This window comes from Cucurbita pepo, chromosome 18, assembly GCF_057944985.1.
Source record: "Cucurbita pepo subsp. pepo isolate OVF chromosome 18, ASM5794498v1, whole genome shotgun sequence".
In the NCBI taxonomy this organism is placed as follows: domain Eukaryota; kingdom Viridiplantae; phylum Streptophyta; class Magnoliopsida; order Cucurbitales; family Cucurbitaceae; genus Cucurbita; species Cucurbita pepo.
The window spans coordinates 10,630,719-10,644,620 of record NC_141815.1 but is presented as its reverse complement, the minus strand read 5'-3'; the positions used below and the strand labels follow the sequence as shown (position 1 = coordinate 10,644,620).

The 13,902-nt window shown below is 38.2% G+C and overlaps 3 protein-coding genes across 4 annotated transcripts; 1 reads left to right on the top strand and 2 right to left on the bottom strand.

Annotated features, from left to right (window-relative positions):
* Positions 1 to 534: 534 nt before the first annotated feature.
* LOC111780441 (glutaredoxin-C4) lies at positions 535 to 2,725 on the bottom strand. Its single transcript, XM_023660859.2, has 4 exons — positions 2,423 to 2,725; positions 2,128 to 2,201; positions 902 to 1,000; positions 535 to 819 (listed from the first exon to the last, which is right to left on the bottom strand). Exons 1-4 carry the CDS (start codon positions 2,587 to 2,589, stop codon positions 743 to 745), a joined length of 417 nt encoding a protein of 138 aa, XP_023516627.2. The 5' UTR covers positions 2,590 to 2,725; the 3' UTR covers positions 535 to 742.
* A 2,164-nt stretch (positions 2,726 to 4,889) lies between these two features.
* On the bottom strand, positions 4,890 to 5,707 carry LOC111780440 (uncharacterized). The gene is made up of 2 exons (XM_023660858.2): positions 5,334 to 5,707; positions 4,890 to 5,245 (listed from the first exon to the last, which is right to left on the bottom strand). Exons 1-2 carry the CDS (start codon positions 5,521 to 5,523, stop codon positions 5,124 to 5,126), a joined length of 312 nt encoding a protein of 103 aa, XP_023516626.2. The 5' UTR covers positions 5,524 to 5,707; the 3' UTR covers positions 4,890 to 5,123.
* A 191-nt stretch (positions 5,708 to 5,898) lies between these two features.
* Positions 5,899 to 10,661, top strand: LOC111779632 (Membrane fusion protein Use1). 2 transcript variants are annotated; one of them, XM_023659721.2, is made up of 8 exons: positions 5,899 to 6,082; positions 6,650 to 6,754; positions 6,857 to 6,924; positions 7,551 to 7,623; positions 8,011 to 8,129; positions 8,218 to 8,325; positions 8,715 to 8,814; positions 10,219 to 10,661. In XM_023659721.2, exons 2-8 carry the CDS (start codon positions 6,671 to 6,673, stop codon positions 10,393 to 10,395), a joined length of 729 nt encoding a protein of 242 aa, XP_023515489.2. In that variant the 5' UTR covers positions 5,899 to 6,082; positions 6,650 to 6,670; the 3' UTR covers positions 10,396 to 10,661. The 2 variants fall into 2 exon arrangements, with proteins under 2 accessions (XP_023515489.2, XP_023515490.2); XM_023659722.2 differs by lacking the exon at positions 5,899 to 6,082 and having other exon boundaries at positions 7,538 to 7,623.
* Positions 10,662 to 13,902: the final 3,241 nt, after the last annotated feature.

Here is a 13,902-nt window from a genome sequence, read left to right as displayed (position 1 = left end):
AAAATTAAAGTTGAAAGAACAAATATCAATATTATTAAATTTTAATTTTATTATTATTTTCAGGTTCAGATTTAAAAATATTTAAAATGTGGGTTACTTCTAATTAAATTGATATTAAACTTGTTTTTTAGAAAATATAATAAAAAATGGTTATATAATAATGGTAAAATGTAGGTAGTTTATTATCGACCCACGTAGTTCAACCTGATAGCCATATATCATCACAAGAATGTGAGAAAGTTCGAAAGTTCAAATACTCGCTCTCAACCAACATGACTGTGAGATCCCACATTGGTTATCGGTTAGAAAGGAGAACGAAACATATTCACCCCCAACTAACCTCACTCGAGATCTCAATATCGATTGGAGAGAAGAACAAAACATTCCTGATAACCTCTCTTTAAGGTTTTAACCCGAAGACAACATTATCTACTAGTGGTAGACTTGAACTGTGACAATGACATCAAATATAAAATTTTAAAACTCTGTCTAGAAAATGAAGAGACCAACGGGATCCAATTAAACAAGCGTAACTAGACACGCAAAAATGGTTCGATCTATTGAAGTTCGAAAATCTCCTTACAAGAAAAGCATTGTTATCACTAGTGTGAGACAGAGAGAGAGAGAGAGAGCTACAGAGAAAACTTATCCACCACCATTAAGAGTTACAATTGAGCAACTGATCCAAGCAAAATATACTCTGTTGGTGCAAATATCTCTGCTTACAGTAGAAGGGTTTGATTCAAAGATCCGCTTTATGCTCTTCATTAATGCCCAGGAGCTTACTCAACTTCCCACTCTCATATGCTTCAATAGTATCTGGAATCAGGGTTTCAATAAGTTAGAAGTACTTGGAGAAATATGTTACCACACAAAAATTTGCCATAGAAGAGCCCATTACCATCTGATCCGCCTATGTGTTTTCCATTTACGAACACTTGAGGTACAGTGCGCCTTCCGATGAGTGCCATAAAAGCATCTTGAATGTCACTGCCATCCTCTGTGAGATACAGATCCAAATTCTATGAGTATTATTAACCTTTAGATGAAGGAATACCACCAGATATACATAGATACAGAAACAAAAGCCAGATATATGTTTACTGATAACCCTTTTGCTAGTTCGTTTAGAGAATTCATCCAAAGCTTGAATTCTCCCCACCCATCTCGAAAAGGGAAACAAAAGAGAAAAAACATAACAAAGAACCTGCAAATCAACTAAAAAGATAAAAAGAAGAGGATTTTGAACAACATTATACATAATTAGTCGACCCATAATCTAAGCTTTTTCTTAGTAAAAATAGACATTTCAGGCAGCAACTAATAGGACATACTCTTGCACACCGTTTCCCCCTTTCATTGCTGTTTTCTACCTTCCTCTACCCTCCTCCCTCTCTTAACTCCCAAAAGAACACATAAACTAGAAGGAATTACCTTCCATTGTTGTTTGGGGGGGTGGATCTGAGTGTGTGATCTGATTAGATAGAGTAATTTGAACATTTTTTAGTTCAACCACGTCTATGGGGTGGGGGATTCGAACCTCTAACTGCGTAGTCAAGAGTATATGCCTAAATCAGTTGCCATATGTTCAGCCAGAGTGAGGATTTTAGATGAAGAGAATAGACGATCCCAAACGACCATGTTAGTTTCGAAGCGGAAAGCATTTTACAGAGAATCATGTCACAAGACCTACTACATAAATATTCCAGTCGCAGGCAGTCACCATTTCGAGAGGCTGGAGGAAACACTAAGCACAGATTCTCTAACTACTCCGTCACAATTAAGTTGAAAAGATCGTTCATTTAAATAATGATACCAAAATCATCAGAAAAGATATAAGAGAAGATTTTCGTATGAAGTTTTCCGAAATCTAGATATCAAGCATGCCCATATCAAGTGTAATATCCCAACCAATACTTTCATAATGCGGAGAGCATAGGCCAGAACAAGATTTTCATACGAAATTGTCCGAAATCTAGATATACTGGCAGGGCAACAACAGAAGACGTGCAATAAAAGGAGCACAAAAACAAGAAACAAGCATACTGAGTTTCAATCCGATTTAAACCATGGTGATATTGCTAGTTTTGATAAACAGAACGAGAAAAAGGCAGATTATGCAAGTACCTCTTTGATCCAGCTCAACAATATAAGGAACTTTGTTCAATTCCTTGAAAACAGCTTTTGCCCTTCTACAGTACCTGTATGCACAAAAACAACAATTAAGAGAAGCGGAAACTCGCCCCTTCCTCGATCTGCTTCCAAATGTAGGGCAACAAAACTTAAAGTAATAGAAAACATGGCCACAGCGGGTCAAGAACGGAACAACAAAAGTCGATTTGGAGAAATGAGACGAATAGATCCACAATGGAGTCTGAATAAATCGATTAAGAAGAGAAAAGAGGAATGAGAAGGAAATTACGGGCAATAGGACTTGGAGAAGATGACGATCTGATGCGAGGCGATGGTGTTCTTGATGAAGCGTGTTTCCGTGGAAGCTGAGGCCCCGTATAAAGACGCTACGGCTACGGCGCAGACCATAGCTGCTGATAACGTCAGCATCTTCCTCATACTCATTGTCGCTGCCATTGATCCAAATTCCGGCCTGCAATTAACCTTATTCCGGTGAGGTTTCTGCGATTGGCGATTAATTGCTCGTAAGCGTAATTTTAGAGAAGACAATTACTGAAATTCAGCATCTCTTGTATATTCACACGTCTTGTAAGATATTACGCTTTTTAGGTTGCAAATAAATAAATAAATAATTATTCTATATTTCTGTAATAATAATAATAATATTTATAGCAACAAGTCACGGGTGGTTGGTCGACTTAATTCATTTTAGTTAATTTTAAATTTCGAAATTTAATATTTATAATTTTAAAAAAATAAAATGACTTTATATTATTAATTAAGGTTAAAGGTAAAAATTAATTAGGATTCCCTCTATAAGGAAAAACATATCATGTTTTTTCTTAAATGGAAATTACTCATTTTTATATCTCTAAATTCAATTTTTAAAAATTAAATTACATAAACAAAAATGGAATATTTGACACCTCACATCTGTTGGAGTAGGGAAACGAAACATTACATTACTTGTAACGATGTAGAAATATCTCTCTAGCAGACGCGTTTTAAAACCGTGAGATTGACGGTAATACGCAACGGGCCAAGGCGGCCAATATCTAATAGCGGTGGGATTGAGCTATTACAAATGGTATATATAAGAGCTAGATACTAAGCAGTGTGCCAACGAAGACGCTAGATCTCAAGGAGTGAATTATGAGATCTCACATCAGTTGAAAAGATGAACAAGACATTCTTTATATAGGTATGGAAACCTAACCGTGAGGAAAACGGATAATATCTGTTAGCGGTAGGCTTGGACTATTACAGAAGACTAAAATGATATTTTAATATGAAATCAACACGAGTTAGCTTAATGATTGATAACGGGCATGAATATAATAAAAGGGTTAAAGGAAGTGAGTTTGTATCCCGGGTTATTATCCCGTGTTTCTTTGGCAACCAAATATAGTAGGATCAACTGCTTCTCCCGTGAAAATAGTCGAGATGAACTCAAGCTGACACCAACGATCAGAAGGAAAAAAAAAAAAAAAAACCCAATACCTTGCTGTTTGTAAAAACAAAAGAAGAGGAATTTGAGTTTATACTATTGCACTTCGAGTTCATGAACATGAGGAAATGCACAGTGGATTGTGTAATGGGCTACAGGCATAGTGAAGCCAGTGTCTCAGCCCCTGGATTCATGGCCACAGGAGGATCTGGTTGTTTCCAAATTTGACTGAAAATAGAATTCTTTCCTAACAATAAATCCACAGCTACGTCTGGATTTCAATGAGCACCCTTTTCCTTCCCAAATTCCTCTCCATCAACGTTATACTAAGTTGAACGGTGCAAATGGGTCGGGATGGAAAATCCCAACTGGTTTCTTAAATCATTTCAGAATACTAGTAACAACCTAAATCCACTGTTAGCGGATATTGTCCTCTTTGAACTTTACTTTAAATGCTTTCTCTCTAGATTTTAAAACATGTCTTATAAGGGTAGGGAGAGGTTTCCACACCCTTATAAGTGATGTTTCGTTCCCTTCTCTAATCGAGGTGGGATCTTACAATACTCGACTCCAACATTTTGTCCGATGCCTCTAAACATTAGAGGTGAAAACGGGTTAGGTAGGGTTGGATTTCCAATCGTTTAAGAAAGACCGACCCACCACCATTAAACACTTGACTCCAACTTTCTCCCGATGGCTCTAAACATGTGGAAAAACATATCATTGAAGCAATGACGAGAATTCAATAAGAGTACTAAGAAACATGTAGGAAACGCTCACTATCATCAAGAAGGAAATGTTCATACTACGGCCTAGTGATTTGAACAGCAAGTCCAAGAAATGTTCAAAGTTTTCATCTATGAAATGAGTAAAAGGGCAGAGCTCACAATGTATGTAACCATATATGATCTACAACATCCTCTTCCTCCTCCAAATAAATAATATGCCCTAATGATGGTGTGAGAACCGTCTCCATCAAATGGGAACTATAAGGCTAAGAATGAAGTGGGAAATCAGCATATTACTCTACAAGTGTACTAAACAACCAAGAAAATAAACACAAAAAATACTAACCTCGTTCATCAACTGCAAGGGGCCAAGCAAAGAGCTGCAACAAACTGCCAAACAAATATATAAGAAGCATGAAGAACAAATCAAGTGCCTTTAGAAAGTGGAAAACCTCTTTAAAATCTCCTAGAGCTAGCTAATTCCTGAAGAGACTTGAAGAATTTGGAAAGCTAATTTAATTCTTTGTGTTCTTCACATGATAAACTCGCAATGTGTTCAAATCAACAAACAAATGCAAAAATTAGCGAAACTTCAGATTATATAGATAAATGCCTCGATTGTGATCTGAAATTAACAATTTATATACATATAGGCCTTAAGAAACAGAAGAACTATCAACGACAACGACAGTAAACGGATACAGAGTAATGAGTAGTCAAAGGGAAACGGGAAGGTGGAATCAACGTAGACAATGGAGAAATCTGGAGAAGAAAATCTGTACAAATGTAGAGAAATGGTTAGGAACTTGGAGCATTTAGACAGGGGGAATGTTGGAAAAGGAGAAGCCCTTGTAGCCCTTGTAAGCATAGTAGGCAATCCGCGTGTAGTAGGACCCTGGAATAAACAAGAGAGCTCCCAACAACGAGAAGAACACCCCTGAAAATTTTCGAGAATGAACCATAAATTTTCGTTCGAATTAGGGCAAAATCAAGAACAAAAACAAAAGGAAGGCGAAAAGAAGTACCGTGAGCACGATCACCACCGACTCGATTACTAGCCATGAAGGCACCAACGACGATTCCAATCATGCCGAAGACGAGAAGAGAAACAGCAAGAGCGATCTCCTTGATAGGAGGTTGATTGTTGACGGGGAACGGAGAATCCATAACAATGTCCTCGTCTGCTATCGAAAACGCATGGTCCACATACGCCATTTTTCTCTGTAATACCGGAGATCAAGAGCTGGAAAAAGAAGAAGGCGTTGAAGCTTCGATATGCAGAGAAAGAGTATCGGATTTGGGGAAGACGGCGGCGGAGGAGACGACGGTGGTGGACTTTTGAGTTTTAGAAGCGAAGAGAAAGCTCTCTGGCTGTTTTTGACTACGAGCAAGGTGGAGTGAGGAGGAAGGCGAAAATTTCCACGTCAGCATAAGGAAAATAAAAAACTTAATCTTAATTAATGAATAATTAACGCAAACAATTAAGTATTAAATTAAAGCTTAATAAATATTTGATAATAAAATTACGTTTTAACGTTTCACGTAGATTTAATAATAAAATTAATAAAAAATAAAAAATAAAAAAAAGAAAGTAAGAAAAAGCCCCTTCTCATTTTCTTGTTCGCTCTTGGCTCCCAGCGACCGGCAGCCGTACCCGCGCCTCCGATATATTTCTTCCGGCAGCCCCTTGGCGGGAAATTTTATTTGTTCTCGTCGTATCTCCCTTTCTGCTGCCGCCTCACGCCGACACGCCGATTTCTGTGTGTTTAGAGAGGTTAGTTTTAAGTTCTACCTGTTATCGTGATCTTAATTTGTTCTGTTTGAAATATCAAATCCTGTCGCTGCTGCTTTTGTTTATCGACATTGGATCGGACAGCATTAGATAATATTGGAAATGGATCTCAGTTTACTGGTTAATTGGTTTAGATTTGAAGCCTAAGTAGCAGGCGATTGGGAGCGTGTAAATTAAATTTCTTGAATGTGAATTAGTTTTTATCGCGGAGTTCTTTTGTGATTGGGCTAAGATAAGATTTGATGATGGATTGTAACAAAGAAAAAGAAAAGATCTCGGTTTTGTTCTGTTCTTCTGAGGTCGTAATTGTTAATACTTCACTTCCATGGAAACGAAATTGTAAGTTTTACATTTTTTGTAGATTTCATTGATGTAGACTTCCGAATCCTGTGCTTCATTATACTGATGATTCATAGAGACATATTCTAATGGCAATTCCTTACCGTGTTTAGATACTAATAACTGGATTGTGCGGATGCGTGCGTGTTTTATTTACTCGATGTGATTGTTGAATAGCTTGCAATGTTCACGTTTCTCTTGATTATGTAGGATTCTTTTCCTCTTTTCTAAATGGGTTTAAGTAAAACTGAAATCAACTTGAAGCGGCTGCTGGCAACTGCCCCTCATCAGAAGGATCAGGCTAAACTTATACACGTACGTCCAGATGATTGAGTGAAAGTTTCAATTGGTTTGATTTTTAGTCATGTAAAAGTGATTTGAAGATCATTATTCATTTTGGCCCAACTATTCTTGCAGTATGTGACTACTCTAAGAGAACAGTTGGAGCAACTTGCAGAAGAGAAAACACCCGATGGTATATCAAGGTTGGTATGATTCATCCCTCACTTTCCCATTGTTTCGAGGGCCAATCCAACATAGATATAACAGTCTAAGCCCACTGCTAGCAGATATTGTCATATTTGGGTTTCCCCTTTCGAGCTTTCCCTCAAGGTTTTTAAAAAGCGTCTCTACGGAAAGGTTTCCACACCCCTTATAAAGACTGTTTCGTTTTTCTCCCCAACTGATGTGGGATCTCACAATCCACCTCCTTCGGGGCCCAGTGTCCTTAACCGTCTCGTGTCCACCCCCCTCGAGGCTCAGCCTCCATGCAGGCACACCGCACGGTGTCTGACTCTGATAGCATTTGCAACGGAAGCCCACCGCTAGCAGATATTGCCCTTTGAAGCTTCTCCTCAAGGTTTTTAAAACGCGTCTGTTAGGGAGAGGTTTCCACCCTTATAAAGAAAGCTTTGTTTTCCTCCCCAACCGATGTGAGATCTCACATTATAACTTGGACTATTTTTTATTACTTTTGTACTCTCAATTTGCACGAGGTTAGATTCAACCTCATTGAACATAAACTGTTCTAGGAGCTTGTTTTGGTAAATATCTTTTCTGAGATTTTCTAATCTGGTCCCCCGTACTATGTGCTGTTAGTTTCTTTGTGCAGAGTTTCCAAGGCTTTGCTTGGTGATTATGCAGAGAAGATAGAGGCCATTGCTTCAAAATTAGCTGTTCCTTTGGTACACTTACATGGGTTTGGTTGTTTTAAATCTGTTCTCTGTTAAATTTCAAGATTATGGAACTTCCCGACATCAAAATCCCCTATCTGAATCAGTTTTTATGTTAGCTTGTTTTTTTGTTTTTTTTTTTGTTCATTTTTTGTTGAAGTTTTTTTTTCTTCCCTCTCGCCTTGGAATTTAAAGCATCTTTCCCGTCAAAAAGATTGAAATTCTCTTGTGGTGTTTTTGTACCAATATCACTCATCTGGATCCATCTTTTGCTTGAATTTTTTGTGTATATACCAAGGATAATATTAAATGGTTACTTCATCTTTGATGGTTTGTGTTCTTGTGTTTGCATGTGGTGCAGTCTTGTCTCTTTTACTTAATGTTTTGGTCAACTTGCAGCCTGATGAGGAAGAGTCTTCTGAGCCCTCTACAAGTACTTCTGTTAAAGAATTTTCTTCTGTGGCAGAAGGAGAAATAAACGCCCCCCATTCACCTCCGGGGCTAAGGAGGAGATTTCTGTGCGTGGCTCACATTAGGATTTATGTGACACTGAATCGTTATTGAAGTTTCTTTTTATCAAACCAATGTTATTATATTACTGTGTAGGCCTTCTTCCTCTGTTGTGGAGGATAGATCTCATGGGACCATCAAAGAACACTCGTCAGCACCTGTCAAGTTGGATGCTGCAGCAATATCCCACATCGAGAAACACAGGTACTGGTAGTTTCAAGTATTTTTAATAAATCTTGCACGTTTTCCCCGTATAGCTTACTATGTTATATGATGAATTTTATGTAAGGTTAGTTATAAATAAAGAATATAGATGACAATAGATTACAATACAAATTCAGATAAGAAACCAATCAAGGGAAAAAACCCTATACGTAATGGCTATACCAAGATAAAATTTTCATTAGGGAGATCTGTGAGTTCTGATGAAACATCTACGACTTTCAATAATACTTAAATGAAGTGGATAATGTGGCTACTAGAACTGACTGTAGAAAAAAAAAACATTGGCTTTAGTTGCATGTTGTTTGTTGACATTACTTTCCTTATGCTTACAGTCTATCATGAAAACCATTATTTATTCACTTTGGTAGGAAGCTTCAAGAGGACTTGACCGATGAAATGGTTGGGCTAGCGAGGCAATTGAAAGAGAGCAGTCTGATAATGAGCAAATCTTTGGAAAGCACTGAAAAGGTATATGTTCTCTACTAATTGTTCGTTGTCGACGTAGTAGAAAGTGGAGATTTTATCGAAATAAAAGTTTTTGCTTCTTCTCCATATTCAAAGCGTACTACGATGAATTCTCTCTCTTCAGTGAGTTAGCTGCTTTATATAAATTTCATGGAATTGAAGGTTTTCTGTTTCTGGGACATGCATTCTGAGGGTTGTTTTCCTTAAAGTTGAAATTTGTATTAAATCTAACTCTAGAATTAGCTCTGCAAAGTGAATTAGAACTCAATGAAGGGCTAAATACTGCCATAATCGCCTACTTCAACTTTTGGGAATATGACCTTTCGTCAGAAGATTAGAAGTTGTGGAATACAATGGAAGTTCTCTTGTACTCTCTTATTTGCGCCGGTACTGCCAATGTCAGGGGACTTTAAGATCTCGAACTGTAACAGCACACATTGGACTTTAAGATCTCGAACTGTAACAGCACAAGTCCACTGCTAGCATATATTGTTCTCTTTGGGCTTTTCCTTTCGGGCTTTCCCTCAAGGTTTTTAAAATGCGTCTGTTAGGGAGAGGTTTCCACACCCTTATAAGAAATGTTTCGTTCTCCTCTCCAACCGATGTGGGATCTCTCAATCCACCCTCTTTGAGGTTCTAGCGTCCTCGTTGGCACGCCGCTCGGTGTCTGGCTTTGATACCATTTGTAACAGCCCAAGTCCACTCCTAGCAAATATTGTCCTCTTTCTGGGTTTTCCTTTTCAGGCTTCCCTCAAGGTTTTTAAAACGCGCCTGCTAGTGAGAAGTTTTCACACTTTTATAAAAAATGTTTCGTTCTCCTCTCCAACTGATGTGGGATCTCACACAAACTGAAGTTTTGGATCGTCATAGAAGTTTATTGATAGAATTGTGGGGGAGGGGAGGGATGTTATAAAGGCATGATTGATAATATTCCTCAACTTCTTGGCCATCACTAAAGCCTCGACATAAATTTAGGTCTCTAGGTCGTCAATGTGCGAGATGATCTTCTAATACCTTCATTCTTATCATATTGGATGATATTTCAAGTAAAGATGCTGTTTGGATATCGCCATGGATTCCTCACTTGAGTCCATTGCATGATTCAATCACAAGCGTAGCCAGCTTTGTGGACCTTCTTACTTTAGCGCTGTAGTCCCCTTTTCTTTTTCCCAGCAAGTTGTACTCTCTATCTTTAGTTTATTTGCTTTCAATGAATAATTTAATTTTTATCTGAAAAGAAGTTTTTTACATGGGAGCATCTTTTCAAAATGCCAAAGAGATTACCTCTGCAGTCAGTGATAGTAACAGTGGCACCCATTCACCCTGTATATAACTTTGTGTCTACTCCAAATTTTAAACATTTTTCTTCCTGATGTAATAGTAAACTTGATCATTCTCTTCAAACAGATACTGGATTCCACAGAGAAGGCCGTTGAGGATAGCTTGGCAACCACCGGTCGGGTCAACAAACGTGCCGTTCAGATTTACTCAGAGAGCTCAAAAACATCATGCTTCACTTGGTTGGCTATCTTCGTAATGACCTGTGTTTTCGTAATGGTTGTGCTTCTCATTCGAGTTACTTGAAATACTAGGAACTAATTTGCATCCCAGGACAGAGATTCGAGCATGTTGAATATTGTATACACATTTTCGAGGAAAAAGTAAGCCAGAAGAATAGATGATGAGAATTCTTGTTAAAGCCTTTTCTTTTAAAATGCTGTCACCAAATTAGCATTGGTTTGTTTTTGAGCAAATGGTTTCAAAATTTGCAGTTTGGCATATCTATTATGTAGTTGTAATTGTTCCATTGCAACTTGAGAAATTATTAGAAATACCCTCTGGTTTTTACATGTACAGAGTTGTCAATTTTACAGCCAAATTCCAAAAGATGTCTTATTCATATCTATTATATTGTTTACGTGAAAGTCCACCTCGGTTAGATAAGGGAATAAAACATTTTTTATAGGAGTGTAAAATCTCTCCCTAATAGACGCTTTTTAAAATTGTAAGGTTGACAGCGATACTTAATGGGTCAAAGCGAAAAATATTTGTAATAGTGAGATTGGGTTGTTATAGTAGTATTAGAGTCGGGCACTGAGCGGTGTGTCAATGAGGACACTGACCCTCAAAGTGGGTTGTGAGATCTCAATCGGTTGGAGAGGAGAATGAAGTAGAAGTTCAATCGGTTGGAGAGGAGAATGAAGTTCAATCGGTTGGAGAGGAGAATGAAGTATAAGTATTCCTTATACGGGTGTGGAATGGAAAGGGGAATGAAATATTTCTTATAAGAGCGTGAAAATCTCTCCCTAGTAGATGCGTTAGCAATATGTAATGGGTCAAAGCGGATAATATCTTCCCGGTGGACTTGAGCTATTACAACTTATTAGAAGTATCTTAATCTATATTTGGAAGCGGACAATATCTGCAAGCGGTCGGTGGACTAACCGTTCATTTTTTTTTATACAATCTTACCATTTCTCGTCACATTTCAATCTCTATTCTACACAAGGGTAATTCCGACTTTTCATGTTTAGTTTTTCATTGATTTGGCCATATGTAGGGTTCATAAGTATAGGTTTCAATTCGTAAAATAACAAGTGAAATGAATATTACCTAAATTTGTGTATTGCCTTTACACCTCACTATTCTTTTGATTAATACCAAAAAGACAAATCTTTATTATAGCATTACAGATCATCATCTATTGCTTTCAAATGTTTGTCAATTTGACAGAGAAGAACAGTACTTAACCTCACATGCTCATCATACACACCTTCCACCTTCTTCAACATACCTTTTCTTCTCTCTCTCTCTCTCTCTCTCTCTCTTCCTCTCTCTCTCCTCCGTTGATGTCAATGAAAAAATGGATCTACCCTTTTCATAAAAACATCCAATTTTACCAAATCAATGCCTAATTTAAATTTAGGGTGAAATAATTTTACGATTTATCAACATGAATATAGTTCAATTGACAAGTGGATAATATCAAACCAAAAAAAAATTGTTTCTTGAATTTTGGAGTTATACACACAGGCATGTTAATCAATAAAAAAGATTTGAACAAATTAGAAGGCGAAATGAAACAATAATTAGTAATAGAAAGATCATGTAGTAATGGGTTTGATCTTCTTGGAAGGAATTTGAAGCTCAATGTACACAGAGCTGAGATCTTGGGGAGCTTCAAAGAACGGCGGCGGCAGAAAGTTCAATTTTCTTCGAGGAGGACGAGGTTTCTTGGGCGCCGGCGGACACACCATGGTCGGCTTCAGGCGGGTGGCGGCGGCTGTCGGCGTCTGGCAGTCTTCTTGTTCTTGAATATTGTGGTCTGCTTTTTCTTTGGGAAGTTGAAGCGATAGTGATCTTAATGGTGTGAGTGGCCGGAATTCCTCCAAAACCTCCATACCCATTATGCAGCAGCTCCGGCGGTGGCCTGTGATCCAAGTTTTAATGGCTAAAGCGGCGGAGAGAGAGGGAGAGAGAGAGAGAGAGAGAGAAGGGCGTGGTGTTGGGCAATTGAAATGGTGATGATGAGAGAGAGATATATGAGAGAAAGAGAGAGAGAGGGTGTGAAGAGAGGAAAAAAGAGAACGTGGGTGGGGACGATTATTCGGTGGGGGTGAGAGGGGAGTGTTTTTTTTTTTGGTTGAACAAATGAGGTGGGGCTTGAGGAGAAGGTTTGACCCTTTGTTTCGGTTCGAGCGAGGGTAATAATGTCTTAATCGTTCGAGTTATACAATTCATTTAAGGTACAAGTGCACGAGAAGATATTATCTAACATAATGTAACTATGATGATGACAATTCGTCAAACGATGCTAGAAGATGCATCAATCGCAAATTGATTATGGAGTGAGAATGTACCCATAAGTTACTGTAACAGCTCAAACCTACTGCTAGCAAGTATTGTCATAGTTGATTTTTCCCTCGAAGTTTTTAAAACGTGTATAGAGGTAGGGGTCTAGCGTTCTTGCTGGCACACCGCCTCATGTTCACCCCCTTTCAGGGCTTAGCTTCTCCGTTGGTCGTCGCCCAATGTCTAGCTCTGATACCCTTTGTAACAGCTCAAGCCCACAACTAGCCGATATTGCCCTCTTTGAGCTTTCCCTCAAGGCTTTTAAAACAGGTATACGGGAGAGGTAGGAGGGTCCAGCATCCTTACTGGCACACCGCCTTGTGTCCACCCTCCTTCAGGGTATAGCCTCTTCGTTGGCACATGACCCAGTGTCTACCTCTAACACCATTTGTTACAGTCCAAGTCCACCACTAGTATATTGTTCTTTTTGGACTTACTCTTTCGAGCTTCCCCTCAAAGTTTTTCAAACGCATCTACTAGGGAGAGATTTCCACACCCTTATAAAGAATGTTTCGTTCTCCTCTCCAACTGATATAGGATCTCACAGTAACGAAGGAGCATAAATAGTTAGGTTATTTGATGAAAATATAGGTCAAATTAAGTAAAAGAAAGATTAAAGAACACGATAAAAAATTCTCCGTAGAGAACCCGATCTTTGTAAATTCCTCAAATGGAGAATTTCGCGAGAACAGAGACGGGAACAAGGAAGACTTCTCTATCCCTGTTCCACCCGATGGACATACCCAATCACAACTAAAGAACATTATAGTTAAGTAAGTTTCTCGCTTAACAGTGACTTAGATATCGTCTAAGAGAAAAAATCAGGTCAAGTTTTTGAGTTGATCGGTGATGGATCGGGAGAGAGAAAGCATGACAAAGGAAGGGAAAAAGCCAAAGAGCAGCCTTTAAACTGACTGACAAACAGTAAATGAAGCTTGTTCATCTCCTTGTCTGCATTATACTTCTTTTTTCTTCCATTTTATCTCTAAAAAGTTAAGATTTTTGTCCACTTCAAAAGCTGGTGATTCCCTTTTGAACTCTATAGGATGTTTGTTCTGTGACCCATAAACCCTAACAGTTTAAAACTTTGATTAACTTAATCACTGCTTTAATCTTGTTCATTAACTCAATTGGGGCCCAATGATTGGAAGAACAGCTCATGATGTTCTTGTCTGCAATGTCTTAAACAACCAACTTCATTCATGTGTACTTAATTTGTTTCTTAATTACAAAAGGGAT